Source organism: Spermophilus citellus (assembly GCF_964194105.1).
Source record: "Spermophilus citellus genome assembly, chromosome: 5".
NCBI lineage: Eukaryota > Metazoa > Chordata > Mammalia > Rodentia > Sciuridae > Spermophilus > Spermophilus citellus.
In genome coordinates this window covers 50,889,619-50,905,142 of record NC_138186.1, presented here as the reverse complement: position 1 = coordinate 50,905,142, position 15,524 = coordinate 50,889,619, and the positions used below count along the sequence as shown (strand labels likewise).

General features: G+C 39.9%; 1 protein-coding gene across 1 annotated transcript in view; it reads left to right on the top strand.

Annotated features, from left to right (window-relative positions):
- Positions 1 to 15,524, top strand: part of LOC308650064 (diphosphoinositol polyphosphate phosphohydrolase 1) — a 106,120-nt gene that overhangs the window by 79,996 nt on the left and 10,600 nt on the right. Inside the window, exons 3-4 of the mRNA XM_081295991.1 lie at positions 13,147 to 13,191; positions 14,322 to 14,406. Coding sequence (XP_081152117.1) covers positions 13,147 to 13,191; positions 14,322 to 14,406 — 130 coding nt within the window. The remainder of the gene's footprint in view (positions 1 to 13,146; positions 13,192 to 14,321; positions 14,407 to 15,524) is intronic.

The window sequence follows — 15,524 nt, the reverse complement described above, 5'->3', positions numbered from 1 at the left end:
TTACCTAAGTGTTTACCTCCCTATAAACTTGAGAATCAACTTGTCAGTATTTATAAAACAACTTGATGGGGTTTGACTGGGATTGCATTGAATTTACAGACCAAGTTGGGATGAACTGGCGTCTTCTGATGTCGTGTCTTCTTTCCATTCACATGGAATATTGCCATTTATTCAGTTTTTCTTGGATACCTTTCATCAACATTTTCTTCATACAGATATCTGGTACATAATTTTTTGTCAGATTTATATGTAATTATTTCTTTTGGGGTGCTAATATTAAGTGATACTGCTTTTAATTTCAAGTTCCACTTGTTCATTTCTGGAATAAAAGAAAACAGTTGACTTCTGATTTATTAACATGACAATCATGTCACCTTTAAACAAAAGTAGTTTCATTTCTTCCTTTTCCATATATATACCCTTTATTTCTTTTTTCTGTCTTATTGCATTACCTAAGACTTGCAGTGTGAAGTTGAAAAGCAGTGGTGAGACTTTGGAAAGGAGTGGTAAGAGAGGACATCCTTGCCTTGTCCCTATTCCTAGTAAGAAACCTAATTTCTCTCCATTAAGTATGATATTAGCATAGGGATTTTTTTGGTTTTGTTTTGTAGATTGTCTTTCTTCTAGTTTGCTGAGGGTTTTAAATCATGGATTAATTAATGATTAAAATGGTTACTAATTAATTAAAATTATTTAAAATTAATTAATTTAATTAATTTAATCATTTTCTGCATCTGTTAATATGTGAATTTTCATATTTAGCCTGTTGATATGATGGATTGCTTTATTCCACTTTTGAATGTTGAACCAGCCTTGCATACCTGGGATGAATCCCACTTGGCCATAACTGTGATTCTCTTTATACTTTGTTGGATTTGATTTGCAAAATAATATTGGTCGTTAGTTTTCTTGTGAAGTCTTTGTCTCGTTTTGGTATTAGTATAATGCTGGCCTCATTGAGTGACCAGGGAGTATTACTTCTGCTTCTGTGTTCTAGAGGCAATTGTAGAGACTTGATGCAAATGCTTCCTTAAATTTTTGGTAGAATTTATCAGTGAACCCATCTGGCACCTTCTGTTTGGAAAGATTATTAATTATAAACTCAATTTCTGTAATAGATACAGACTTTTTCAGATTATATTTCTTCTGGTATGAGTTTTGGCAGATTGTGTCTTTCATGAAATTGGTCGTTTCATCTAGGTTATCAAATTTGTGAGCACAGACTTGTTCTTAATATTTCTTTATTTTCCATTTGCTGTCCATGGGATCTGTAGTGGTATCCCATCTTTTATTTCTGATACTAGCAATTTGTGTCTTTTCTTTTTCCTTAATTAGCATGGCTAGCAGCTTATCAATTATGCCTATTCTCTAAAGAACCACAGCTTATCTTAGTTGATATTTTGTTTCAATTTCATTGATTACTGCTCTAGCTTTCATTATTTTTCTTCTGCTTGCTTTGGGTTTATTTTGCTCTTTTTTTTTCCCCCTAGTTTCCTAAAGTAGAAATTTTTTGGTTTTGTTTGTTGGTGAGTGGTACTGGGGGTTGAATTCAATTGCACTGGGCCATTGAGCAATATCCCCAGCCCTTTTTATTTTATTTTTTAATTTTGAGACAGGGTCTTACTAAGTAGCTCAAGCTGGCCTGCATTGCAGTTCTCCAGGCTGGAATGTAGCTCAGTGGTAAAGTGCTTGCCTTACTTATGTGAAGCCCTGGGTTCGATCCCCAGTTCCAAAAAAGAAAAGACATAAAATAAACCCTTGCAATCCTCCTGCCTCAGCCTCCAAAGTAACTAAAATTATAGGCATGTGCCACTAGACCCTTAGATTATTTGTTTTAGATCTTTCTTCTTTTCTAACATATGTATTTAATACTATAACTTTCCCTCTAAGCACTACTTTTGCTGATTCTCACGTTTTGATAAGTTGTATTTTTATTTTCATTTAGTTCAAAATTTTTCTTGATTTCTGCTTTGCTGTGTTATTTAGAAGTAGACTGCTTAATTTCCTAATGTTTTGGATTTTCCAACTATCTGTTATTTTTCATTTTAATTCCATTGTGGTCTGAGAGCATACACTGTGTGCTTTCTGTTCTTGTAAATTTGATTAAATTTAATCCCCAACTTGCCAGGATTACAGGCACACACTACCATGCCTGGCGCCGTGTATCTTTTGATCTTCCATCATCGGGTGCATGCACATAAGGCATTATTATGTCTTTTTGGAGAATTGGCTCCTTTGTTGTTATATAATGCCTCTCTCTATTCCTCATAACTTTCCTTGCCCTGGAGTTTCCTGTGTCTGAATTAATATAGCTATTCTTGCTTTCGTTTGACTAGTATTAGCATGGTATATATTTCTCCATCCCTTTCCTTTTGATGTATATGTATTTTTATAATTAAATTGAGTTTCTTATAAACAGAATATAGGTGGGTCTTGTTTTTTAATCCACCCTGACATTCTCTCTCTCTCTCTTTTTTTTAAGTTATATGTATTTTTTTAGTTTTTTTTTTAAGAGAGAGAGAATTTTTTAATATTTATTTTTTAGTTTTTGGCGGACACAACATCTTTGTTGGTATGTGGTGCTGAGGATCGAACCCGGGCGGCACGCATGCCAGGCGAGTGCGCTACCGCTTGAGCCACATCCCCAGCCCTTTTTTTTTTAAGTTGTTGGTGGACCTTTATTTTATTCATTTATTTACATGCAGTGGTGAGAATTGAATCCATTGCCTCACACATGTTAAGCAAATGCTCAACCACTGAGCCACAACCCCAGCCCCTGGCATTCTCTCTCTTTTTTTTTTCCCAAAATATTTTTAGTTGTAGATGGACACCATACCTTTATTTTTTTTATTTACTTATTTTTATGTGGTGCTGAGGATCGAACCCAGTGCCCAGTGCCTCATGCATGCTAGGCAAGAGCTCTACCACTGAGCCACAACCCCAGCCCCCTGACATTCTCTTTTAATTGATGAATTTAATCCATGGTTGCTTAAGTAATTATTAATATAGTTGGATTAGTATCTGCTATGTTTGATACTGTTTTCTAGTCACCATCCATGTTCTTTGTTCTTTATTTTGTCTTCTCTGTCTGCCTTTTGTGTCTGTCTGTTGGTTGGTTGGTTCGTTGTGGGAGAATCCAGGGCCTCTCGTAGTCTAGGCAGGCCCTCTGCCATGGAGCTGCATCCCAGCCATTATTATTTTTATTTTGAGACAGAGTCTCACTGACGCCAAGCCTGCAGTCCTCCTGTCTTGGTCTCCTGAGTAACTAGGATTATGGGCCTTTTGTGGTTTTAATTGAACATTTTATATGATAGAATTTCTTTCTTACTCTCCTACTTCTGTTTTAGTGGGGTTCTGGAAAGAGGAGATAATATGCATTGTCAGTCTACCATCATATTTTTTTTAAGTTTTAGAATTACATATCCTCTTTTCTTTTGATTCTGAAGTAATGATAGAAGTATTTTTGTTTCTCTAAGGTTGTGACATAAGATACTAAAAAGGTGTATCTTTCAATAAGTGTGTGACCCCCTCATCCCCTGATTGCAAATAGGTCTTGTTTTTATAAATTCAGTCATTTCTATGTAGGATTTATCTAGAACACTTGTGGCTTTTAAAAAAGAATCACTCTTGGGGAAGTGGCTCAATGGTCAATTGCCCTGCAGTTCAATCCCCAGTACCCAAAACATAAAAAAGATTTTTTTAATTAAAAATAATAAATAAAATAAAAAAGAATCACTCTTTAGTCAAATAATTGATATCTTAAACTTACTAAGAGAGCCTAATTTAAAGGTACCTTGCTGTTAGAACATTTTTAGTGCAAGTAACTATCCCTAAATTGCCTTTCAACCATTTTAAAAACTGGAATAAAAGAAAATATGATGTCTTTTATGCACATTAGCCGTTATCACACATAATTGAATACTACCCATTGATGAGTAGTTAATTCAGTGGCTAAGTGTAGAGATTAGAATCTATCCTGTTAGTGAATATACTACTGTATTTGAACTAGTTTTTGTTGGAACCCTGAATAGAGGTTGAATTACTGGGATAAGAGCCAATTGCCTTCTGCTAAATGAATTGAGTCCAGAAGAGTCTTCCAAAACAGTTGTATTTGCTTTCCACATCCAGCTCCACATTCCAGGAAAGGATGTTTAGTCATTAGGAAGCACCTCCACAGCCTGCTTTCCATTGACTCTAATAAAGCTCACAGTGGCTTCAGCAAATACCACACACAGCCCTTGCCTCTAGCAAGTCCACAATTATTAAACTGCAAGAAGCCGCTGAATTTAGATGTCTCTGACAGTCTGGCTGAGGTGCCACTTAGCAGCTTCTTCTTAATTCATCAAATTTATAAATGCAAGTAGTCTGGAAGTAAATTTAAGAACTAGATTGTTTCTCCTCTTGAAGAGACTTCACATGGATCAGTATTAAAAAACTGTGTGCAGGTTAAATCACAGTAAATGTAAGTTGTTGACAGTTAATTAACAGATATATCAGGTAAGTCATAACCAAAAGAAAACTTGGATAGTAATTGTAATATTAGAGAAAATAGAATTTAAGTCAAAAACATTTGAAGGAATTAGAGGGACATAAAAGAAATCTGGGCGCAGTGGCACAGGATCTCAAGTTCAAAGCCAGCCTCAGCAACTCAGTGAGACCCTGTCTCTAAATAAAATACAAAATAGGGCTGGGGATGTGGCTTAGTGGTTAAGTGCCACTGAGTTTAATCCCCGGTACCAAAAAGAAAAAAGACTACCGGTGGTTGAATAACATCATTTACAAGACTGAGGAAGTTAGGTGTGTCAAGAGCTATTGTACCAAACGAAGAAGAAGAATACGTAGGTTTTTAAGCACAAATGGAAGGGTTATAAAAACTAATCCTATGTAAAGTAATGAAGTACTAAAAATTCCATTGCATCCCCCTGAGTGCTGTCTTACATAACTAGTTCCAGCTGCTTAGAAGAGTAGGCAGGAAGATGTCAGGTTCGAGGCCAGCCTGGGCAATTTAGCAAGATCCTGTCTCAGAAAAGTAAAAAAAAGGGATTGGAGTGTAGCTCATGCTAGAATGCTCCTGGATTTAATCCCCAGTACTGGGGAGAAATAAAATCTAGAGCATCAATATTATATGCTATATATACTCTGAACAGTGCAGTAAAAATTAGAAATCAACAAGAAAGCCAACCTAATAGAGAAACATGTTTGAAAAGAAAAAGATACTCTAAATAATCCATGAGGGAAAGCACAATTCATAATAGAAATTAGTTAGCAGATGTAACTGAACAGCTACAAAAGCTCTCAGACACAGTTGCTTTCATAACTTCTGGGATGCAGCTCAGTTGGTTCTTTGTACCTTAGATATTATATTAGAAAGTAAAATAGACATTAAGTATATTAAGCAGTCAATTCAAGAGGCCTGAAAAAACAGGAGTTTTCCCAAAGAGGATAAAAGGATGGAAACAGGAAGAAAAGGAACAGAAATCGTAGGAAAAATAGAAATGATCAACAAAGCCAAAAGTAACAGAATTATTTGTTTAATAAAATAGACGAACCTGTGAGGACTAATACAAAAAGAAAGCCAGACACAGTGGTACACACCTGTAATCCCAGCAACTTGAGAAGCTAAAGCAGGAGAATCACAAGTTTAAAGCTAGCCTCATCAATTTATTGAGGCCTTGAGCAACTTAGTTAAGACCCTGTCTCAAAAATTTTTAAAAAGGGACGGGAAGCTCTGAAGATGTAGCTCAGTGGTAAAGCACCCCTGGGTTTAATCCCTAACACCAAAAAAAAAAAAAAAAAAAAAAAAAAACAACAACAAACAAACAAACCAGAATGTGTGCTATTAGTACATAAATTAACAACTAGGTTAGGAAAGCAGAATAGTGTCCCATGGCTCTATTCTGAAATCTCTAGGTCCTTGGCTACTGGAGAATAAATATAATTGAGTCATAGTATAAAACTCTCTCAAAGGCTGGGTGTAGTGGTGCACACCTATAGTCCCAGCAGCTTGGGAGGCTGAGGCAGAAGGATTGCAAGTTCCTGTCTCTAAATAAAATACAAAATAGGGCTGGGAATGCAGCTCAATAAGTATTTACTAATTCTTAGATACCCATGGATCAGCTCCTGGTGTTAGCTGGACTATTCAGATGTCTGCAGCCAGCTCTGGGTCAAGTAAGCAATTCTGCTGACTGTACTGGCTGTACTCTCTGTTTGGAGGCTGGCTGGCTGTAGGCTGCTCAGCTGAGACACCATGGCCTTTCACGCTTTAAGAGGCTATCTCAAGCCTATTCACATGCCAGTGGCAGAGTTCCGGTGCAGGTATCGTGGAAAGTGCAAAGCCTCTCGAGACCCAGGCTTGGAACTGGTACACCATTCTCATTTTGTTGGCCAAAGCAAGTCATGATTAGACTAGATCAGGGGTGAGTAAGTAGATTCTATCTCTTGATACGAAGAGCTGCAAAATCACCTTTCAAAGGACACAGATGTGAGAAGAGGTGGAGAATGGTGGCTGGTTTTGTAGTTGATATACTGCAGAGAGCAACTGAGTATCTGGGAAAATTGGAAATACTTATCCCTGTGTCTCAGAAATATGAATTTTAATGTAGGTTTTATAGAAATTCACACATGATAAGGAGATCTACAAGAGGTTTATTTAAAGCATATTAATGATAGAACTAAAAATGGATTAATAAATATGGTAATTTCATAAAACACAGTTGTTTAGCAGTTAAAGTGAATTAACTAGAGCTACATGTATCATATACCATATAGTGTTAATAGTGGATACATAGCTAAGTAGTAAAAGTATAAAAACACACAGGAGTTTATTTTTGGTACTGAGGATTGAACCTAGGGGTGCTTAACCACCAATCCACATCCCCAGCCCTTTTTATTTTTTTTTTTTTTTGAGAGAGGATCTCCCTAAGTTGCTGAGGCTGGCCTCAAATTTGCAATCCTCCTGCCTCAGCCTGCCAAGTCACTGGGATGATTAGTTGCCACCTGTAGGAGTTGGAGAGTACACAGGGGTTTCATGTGTGTCAAAAGGTGTTATTTGGTGCAGTGGCAACATGAGTATTTTTTTATTTACTTTTTTGATATTTGAAATATTTATTTTTTAAAAGAAAACCCTATGATTTAATTCTAATGAACCTCTATTGGCTTCCCATCTACCTCTACCTTTCTTCAGTTGAACTTTTCTGAGTGGTCCCCAAGCCTGTCAGTTGCCAGACAGGTGCACTGAAGACCCCCTATTGTTGTGTGTGGGTTTCTCACTGAAGCACTTGCACTAGAGTCGCTGTGCGGTCCTCTGGTAGGACTGGGCTCGCAGCTTTCACAGAGGACGTTTTGATGCTGTATGCCTCAGCCTCCTTGAATGTTCAGAATTTTTGTTTGGGGATACTTAGCTTTCCTCAGAGAGCTGTCCTTTAAATCAAAAGTAATAGCTTTCTGCTGACTCAAAGTGGCTTCTGCACCATGGTCATCTTTCTACAGAAGTCCAAAGGTGGCCATAATGGTGTAGCTCCGCAGTCCCAGGGCTCGTCGGCTTCTCGCTGATTCTTTTGACTTTCCCCTTATGATCACAAGATGACTGGGGCAGCTCCAAGTTTCAGGTCCCCACTTGAGAAGCAAAGAAGTGTAGGGTTTCTTTTGTGCAGTGTCTTTATCATGGTGGGAAATCTTTTCTGCAAGTCCCCAGGACACATTCTCCCAGGAGCTGCTGACCAGAACTGGGTCATACGAAGCACCCCTGAACTTGTGTCTGGAGGGAGTGAATTCCCAGTGCCCCCACTCAAGATGCCTTTTCCAGGTGTGCTGGAGCCCAGGCCCGAACGGAATCTTAGTCTTCCAGGTAGCCAGGAGGGCAGGCAGTACCTGTTGATGAGGCAGCCAGAGTGTCCACCACAGAGGGAAAAACCTGGTTTTAGACAATGAGGATCCATCCTGTGTTCATCCAAACTGAACAGCAAAGCCAGGGCTCTTTATGGAGTCATTTTAGGCCCACTGAATTCATGCCTTTGCCTGAGCTCGTGCACAAGGGAAGATAGGGTCGCTGAGGGTCTCCCCAGTCAGTCCAGCCCTTCCCAGGTAAATATTTTATTCTAATAATAAAACACCCCAAAGGAAAAGGAGTAGGATTTTTTCTTAAAAAAAAAAAAAAGGCAGCTACCAGGTGTGGTGGCACACATCTGTAATCCAAGTGACTAAAGAGACTGAGGCAGAGGAAGGATTGAGAATTCGAGGCTACCCTGGCAACTTAGTAAGACTGTCTCAGAATTAAAAATAAATGAAAAGGGGCTGAGGATGTGGCTCATGGTAGAGCACCCTTGGGCTTAATCTCTAGTATAGCCCAAAGGTGGGAGGAAGTTGCTGAGATTGTTTTTGTTACCTAGATCTGAAATTCTAGAATCCATACTCTATAGTTTGAGGTTTGGGAAAGCACTTCCTCCATTTGATCAAATAATGACGAATAGATTATATTATTTTGAATTTTCACTGTTAGCTTTTAAATACAGATCCCTTCTCTGGATTATGGGGTTTTAACATAAAATTGAAATTTAATTGCTTTCATATGATTTCAGATAAACAAAACCATACCAGCAGACTAACTGGACCAAACTTATACATACCCTAAATCAAATCTTATCCCCAAATGCCTGAGCCAAATATCTGTCAGCCGTGACCCTGACACCTATCCTGACCTGCATGCAGGAATCATGTGAGAGATAAAAATAACCCACTCTCAGGTTGCACATGGCAGCTTTTGAAAAAGAACAGGAGATAAAAGTTGGACTCAGGGTCCAGAATCGTGAAAAAGTAAAATGATTCAAGTGAGCCCTGTCTAGGAGGACCCTGCACACAAGGGGGCTTGCTCCTGATGAGCGCCATGGCTACACTGACTCCCCCATGCTGGAAGGGGACCCAGAGGTTCAGGCATGCTAGATACGTGCCCTTCCTCTGAACCACACTCCTACTCTGAAACCTTCTTTCATACACACACACACACACACACACTACAAATTTTATTTCTGGATGGACACAATGCCTTTATTTATTTGTTCATTTCCATATGATGCTGGGGATCGAACCCAGTGCCTCTCACATGCTAGGCAAGTGCTCTATCACTGAGCCACAACCCGGATCTCTCCTTAAGGAAACTGCCAAATCCCACAATATGAAAACCGGTAAATGTAGGAATATTTCTCTGCTTTTTATTGTAGACTAAGTGGTAGGATCACTTTAAATAGATTTCTGCCAAGTAAATCCCTTAAGTATGAGTCTAAAAGTCTGAAAGACGAAAGGACAAAGAAAACTGTCATAAGGAAGGCTGGGAGCGTAGCCTCGTGCTAGAGCACTTGCCTGGCATGTGCGAGGCCCTGGGTTCAATTCAGAGCACCACCCTATAAAAAACCTATTATTAGTTTCTACAAGTTGAAAGTGTAAACAAATGCCACTGAAATTTTCATATACAGATGCCAACATTATTTGATTTTCAGTAGATTTTACAAAAATATACTTATTTCATACTTCTGAAAGGTGCTTTTATATTTCACCCAAATGCTTCTGTCACAATGAATCATTGGTGTTGAATGCATAAATTACTATTAAAAGTTTTGAATATATTGAGTTGTCATAATAATAACTTGATTGTACCCTTAAAATTTGGACGTTGTTTCCTTTTCTAAATTTTTCACTTCTTCATGAAAAAAAAAATTAGGTGGGCAGCAGCTGCTACAGAGAACATATTCCACTTTCCAGAAGGGAGAAGGGAAGGTGGCCTCTATAAACCCATCTTTCCTCACCCCACTCTATCCCCCCCCCATGCCCCTGCTGTGGCAGCAGCTCTCTGCCCAGGCCCTGGGGCCCGAGCACAGGTGGCTTGAATCCAGAGATGATGAGAAGGGCTTTCTAGTCGGGTGCCTGCCAGCTGTGCCGCCTCTTTCAGGCAGCGTCACTGACTAATTCCTGAGGTAAAGCTAGTTTTATCGGGCTTTGAAGAGCAATTATTTCTAAAAATGTAAGACAAGCAATAAAAGTAAAGAAAGGTAGACATTTTTATTCAGGTAGATTAAAACCCACCAGGGTGCATGGATATAAGGAACAGATATAAAATAGTGAGAAAGCAGGCATGTTGGCAAGAGAGGAACAAAATTCCTTAACAGATAATTAGCAGAAATTAATGTCAAAATGTAAGTCATCCAGTTTAGGCCTTTCAATCCATTTTTATTATTGTGTTATTAAATATCTCTTAAGAATTTTAGAGTATTTAAAATTTTGTTCATTCTGTACAAACTTATTGAGCATTGTGTTTAGAAGGTATTTTTGTGCCAGGCACAGTGGTGCACAGTTGTAATCCCAGCAGCTCAGGAGGCTGAGGCAGGAGGATCACAAGATCAAGACCAGCCTTAGCAACTTAGCGAGACACCAAGCAACTTAGTGAAACCCTGTCTCCAAAAGGACTGGGATGTGAGACTTGGTAATGAAGCGCCCCTGGGTTCACTCTTCGGTACCGCCCCCCCAAAAAAGAAAAAGTGTTTTTGTCTTAGTTTTTAATTTATTACCCAAAAAAAGTGGCAGTAGAAATGGAAAACAAGTTATAGCATTACCCAGGTGCTTCCAGAGGCTCTTCGCCTTTACAAAGCTCTCATCCCTTCTGCTCCCAGAAAATAGAGATAAATATAAAAAGCTAAAAAGACATTGCCAGGGCTGGGGATACGGCTCAAGTAGTAGCGCACTGGCCTAGCATGCGTGAGGCACTGGGTTCGATCCTCAGCACCACCTAAAAATGAAATAAAGATATTGTGTCCACCTAAAGCTAAAAAATAAATATTAAAAAAAAAGACATTGCCAAAAAGACTAAATAGTCTTATCCAAAAGGAAGGTGAACACTTATGAATCACAAACAGAATTTCAGAACAGCGAAGAAAAGACAAAGCCTGTCTGGCCTTGGGTGGCTCGTGGTTGAACCCGTGGAGTGAGCGGAGTCCAAGTGCGCCTCCTGAAATGGGATGTGGGATGAAAGGACACCAGGAGCTGAGATGTTCAGAAAGACCTGAGCCTAGGCAGAGAGAGAACACAGGTGCCCTGCCCAGCAAAGGACAGAGCCATGCCTGACTCTGACCCCTGACTCTCCCTGCAGTGCCCCATATCACCTAGATGACTCTGCCATGATCTGGCCCTGGAGAGTGTGGGGAAAGCAGCCTTAACTAGTGCAGGAGGAATTAATCAGAGATGAAGGATTTTGTAGCATGGAACTTAAATTTATATTCAAGGCATTCAACGAGTAAATGAAGGAATAACTTATGTTTTAAAAGAATAAACACTTACCTAGCACAGGGGCACACTCCTGCAATCCCAGCAACTCAGAGCCTGAGGCAGGAGGATCACAAGTTCAAGGCCAGCCTCAGTAACTTAGTAACACCTTATCTCAGTAAAATAAAAAGTGCTGGGCTGGGGTTGTGACTCAGTGGCAGAGCACTTGCTTATTAGCACACGTGGGCACTGGGTTTGATCCTCAGCACCACAGAAAAATAAAATAAAGGTATTGAATTCATCTACAACTAAAAAAATATTTTTAAATAAAATTAAAAGTACTAAGGATGTAGCTCAGTGGTAGAGTGCCTCTGGGCTCAATCCCCAGTACTTCAAAATATAAACACTTGCCTAGGATGCTCTAGTTTCAATTTCCTAGCACCTCAAGAGAGAGAGTATGTGTGTTTCATGGAAACAAAAGTATACATGATGGAAATAGGTTGGAATGCATACACTTGAACAGAAAATTAGTGAATTGGAATAGACTGAAAAATTCATCTGTTCTGGGGACATGTTTTTTATCTATTGCAAAAACACTCATGAAAAATTCACCTGTCGCCAGGCACAGTGGTACACACCTGTAATCCCGGCTGAGGCTGAGGCTGAGGCTGAGGCAGGAGGATTGCAAGTTCAATGCCTGCCTCAGCAACTTAATGAGATCCTCTTTCAGAATAAAAAATAAAAAGGACTTCGGTTCTTTGTTTTAAAATATTTTTAGCTGTAGATGGACACAATACCTTTATTTTACTTTTCTGTGGTGCTGAAGGTTGAACCCAGTGTTTCACACATGATAGGTGAGTGCTCTACCACTGAGCCACAACCCCAGCACAGGACTGGGTTCTAATTCAGTGGTAAATTGTCCTGAACTAGGTTCAGTCCCCATTACCAAAAAAAAAAATCCACATGCAGTGCATCAGAAAGAAGCAAATCTAGCCTAGTGTTACTTGGGAGGTAGGATCACAAGTTCAAGACCAGCCTCAGCAACTTGGCTAGACCCTATATTAAAGTGAAGTTAAAAGGCATAGGGATGATGGCCTGGGGCTGGGGCTCAGCGGTAGAGTGCTCTCCTAGCACATGTGAGATACTTGGTTTGATCTTCAGCAGCACATAAGAATAAATACAAAGGTATTTTAAAAGAAGGCATGGGGATGAGGGAGAGTGAGTGAGCGAGGAAGAAAGACATAAATCTAAAATTTGAAAGGGCTGGTGGAAGATTGAAATTATATTTTAGGAAGGTATAATCTCTGAGGTTGGCCCTCTTCCTGTCACTCTTGGTCACATCACTCAGTACATGTCTGGCCCAATACCCTGCACTAGGATTACCATGTTTATATGTTTGTTGGCTTGGGCTTTGCTGAGGTCCTGGGGGGGTCCTGCATTATCTTCTGGTATATTGTATATAGAGAGCCACAAACCAGCCAACTGAGGGTCTTGCTCTTGAGGGTCGTGCCCGAACTGTTCTCTGCGCACCTCTGGCACGACACTGCTCTGGCTTAGCTCAGGCATTCAGTGTATGTGTGTTACATAAAGAATAAGTAGCAAATACCTCACTGTATTTTTATATAGTTTCATTGACTTGATTAATCGTCTTACTTGTTTGGCCAGCATTTAGTGGGGAGAGAGACCAGGAGAGATGAGAGGAACAGGAACTCCTCCTCTCCAGAATGTACCCTGCTGTGACCAGTCTAGATGTAACATGTAGGAAACCTTGGTGTAGCCTACTCAGCCCTGGAGTCTCTGCCAGCGTGTCCTTTTGGTTTTTATTAGACTGCTCAAAAAGACTCAGTGAGACCAGCAACGTAAAAATGTCTGTGTTAATTTTTCTTTTTCCTTTTTCAGGCTGGAGTAAAAGGGACATTGGGAAGATTAGTTGGAATTTTTGAGGTAAGTCTCTTGACCTCTTTGGTACAAATGGTATATTAATAACCACATATTCCTAATCTGGGAAAGAGCTCTGCTTTCCTGAATTATCAAACAAAGCACAGCAGAGAATAGCATTCTTTCTTTCTTTTTTGATATGGGGATTGAACTCAAGGGCATTCAACCACTGAGCCACATCCCCAGCCCTATTTTGTATTTTATTTAGAGACAGGGGCTCACTGAGTTGCTTAGCACCTTGCTTTTGCTGAGGCTGGCTTTGAACTTGCGATTCTCCTGTCTCAGCCTCCTGAGCCGCTGGGATTACAAGTGTGTGCCACAGCGCCAGGCACTATTCTTTCTTTTTAAATCCTTTAATGTCCAAAAAGCTAAAATAATTTTAGGCATTATTTATCCCATATCTACTTTTTTTCCTCTTCTCCTAAGGTGTGAGGGAGGGGAGATAAGTGTAGAGAAAACAAGAAAAATATGAGTTAAGTGTCTGTAGTATAGGAGGAAAATTGGCTGTGGTAGTGAAAGAAAGTGAAGGACCTGAGAAGTCATGGGAATAGAGAGGAGCAGAGTTCATAGGAAAAGGGGAGGCTTGCCATACTCAGCCAGTCTGATGGGGCCACCAAAGCTGAGACCTCTGTGGCGTTCCTGCCATCCATAGTCTCTTTTCTGGCGTTGTATTTAGTTACATTTACATGGTTTTTGTTTGTTTGTTTGGGGGTTTTTTTGTACTGGGTATTGAACCTGGGGCACTTAACCACTGAGCTACATCCCCAGCCCTCTTCCTTTTTTATTTTGAGGGTCTTGCTAAATTGCTGAGGCAGGCCTCAGACTTGCTCAGCATCCCGAGTAGCTGGGATTACAGGGGTGTACCACGCCTGGCTCATGGTCCTTTTTCTTGAGAGGTCTCAACATTCCTTTGAGTTGCAGTTAAGGGAAGAGAGGGAAAAGTGAGTGTAAAGTGTTAACTTTCATAGCCCAAAATTCAGGTGTAACCTGTTTTAAATAGGCCATGATTGTAGGATGGGAAAAAGTGAAAGGAATCTTTATGTCTAAATTCTCTGGACGTGTGCATAAGAGTGTGTTTCTGCGATCTCGCTCTCCAAGGAAAAACTCTCCCTCTACCCTTCTCTTTTGTCTGTCAGAACCAGGAGAGGAAGCACAGGACGTATGTCTATGTGCTGGTTGTCACAGAAGTGCTGGAAGACTGGGAAGACTCAGTTAACATTGGTAAGTCCTCGTCACCTGACTGCCTTGGAAGAGCTCCCCATAACTGACACTTGCCCTTAGGGCATTACTCAGAACCAAAAGAGCCTGTTGAAGAAAAGAAATGGTAGAAGGGTGATTTTTTTCTTTTTCTTTTCTTTTTTTTAATGAGACACAGTCTTGCTAAGTTGCTGAGAATCTTCACAGAATTGCTGAAGCTTACCTTGAACTTGAGATGCTCTGGCCTCAGCCTCTCTATTTGCTGGGATTACAGGTGTGCGCCGCCATGCCTGGCATAAAAGAGTGTGTTTAATAAAATAAGCACATATATTTTGAACCTGAGAAAGTTATTATTTTGCATTGTCTAAAAGCAAGCTGAAAAAAAAACAGAATTTTAAAATAAAATTAAAATGTGCTAAAATCAGGTATAGGGTCAACAAGTAGAAACATGGCCCATACATATTAGAGGTATTTCTTAAATCAAATTGTGTCCTCCCCAAAAGGGTTATGCATCTGTATCTCCTGAGCACATACTGACTGAGGCCTGCTGCTGGCCATGGGGACGAGAGGTGAGAGCAGGACCTTCTTGTTTCTCATGGTGCTCACTTGTGCTGAGGATACAGTTCCATGGTAGAGTGATTACATAGCAAGCTCAAGGCTCGGGTTGGATTCCCAGTGTTGGGGAGGGGGGAAGTTTGTATTGTTGGAAAAGACTGTTGGGTGGTGTACAACTGTCCCCAAAGAGTCACTCCATAGATGCAGAGTAGTGAGGACAGTGTTTAGCTTTATTCATACTACCCAGCTTCCTTGTAGGGAGCCATTTTCTTTGATTTGCACCCAGCTATTTTATTACTTTTATTTATAAGAGAAAAACAATAAAAGATTTTAAAACATCAATTTGAAAAAAAGAGCTAGGCACAGTGGCACATACCTATAACCCCAGCTACTTGGGAGACTGAGATATCATTTAAAAAATATGACATTTAATGGCTGCATGACATCACATTTAACTAATTCCCTATTATTGACCATCAACAGTCTGTAATTTAGTTATCATAAATAATGCTATGATTAGAAAAAGGTCTTTAGAGCTGGGAGTGGTGGCGCACGCCTGTGATCCCAGTGGCCCAGGAGGCTGAGGA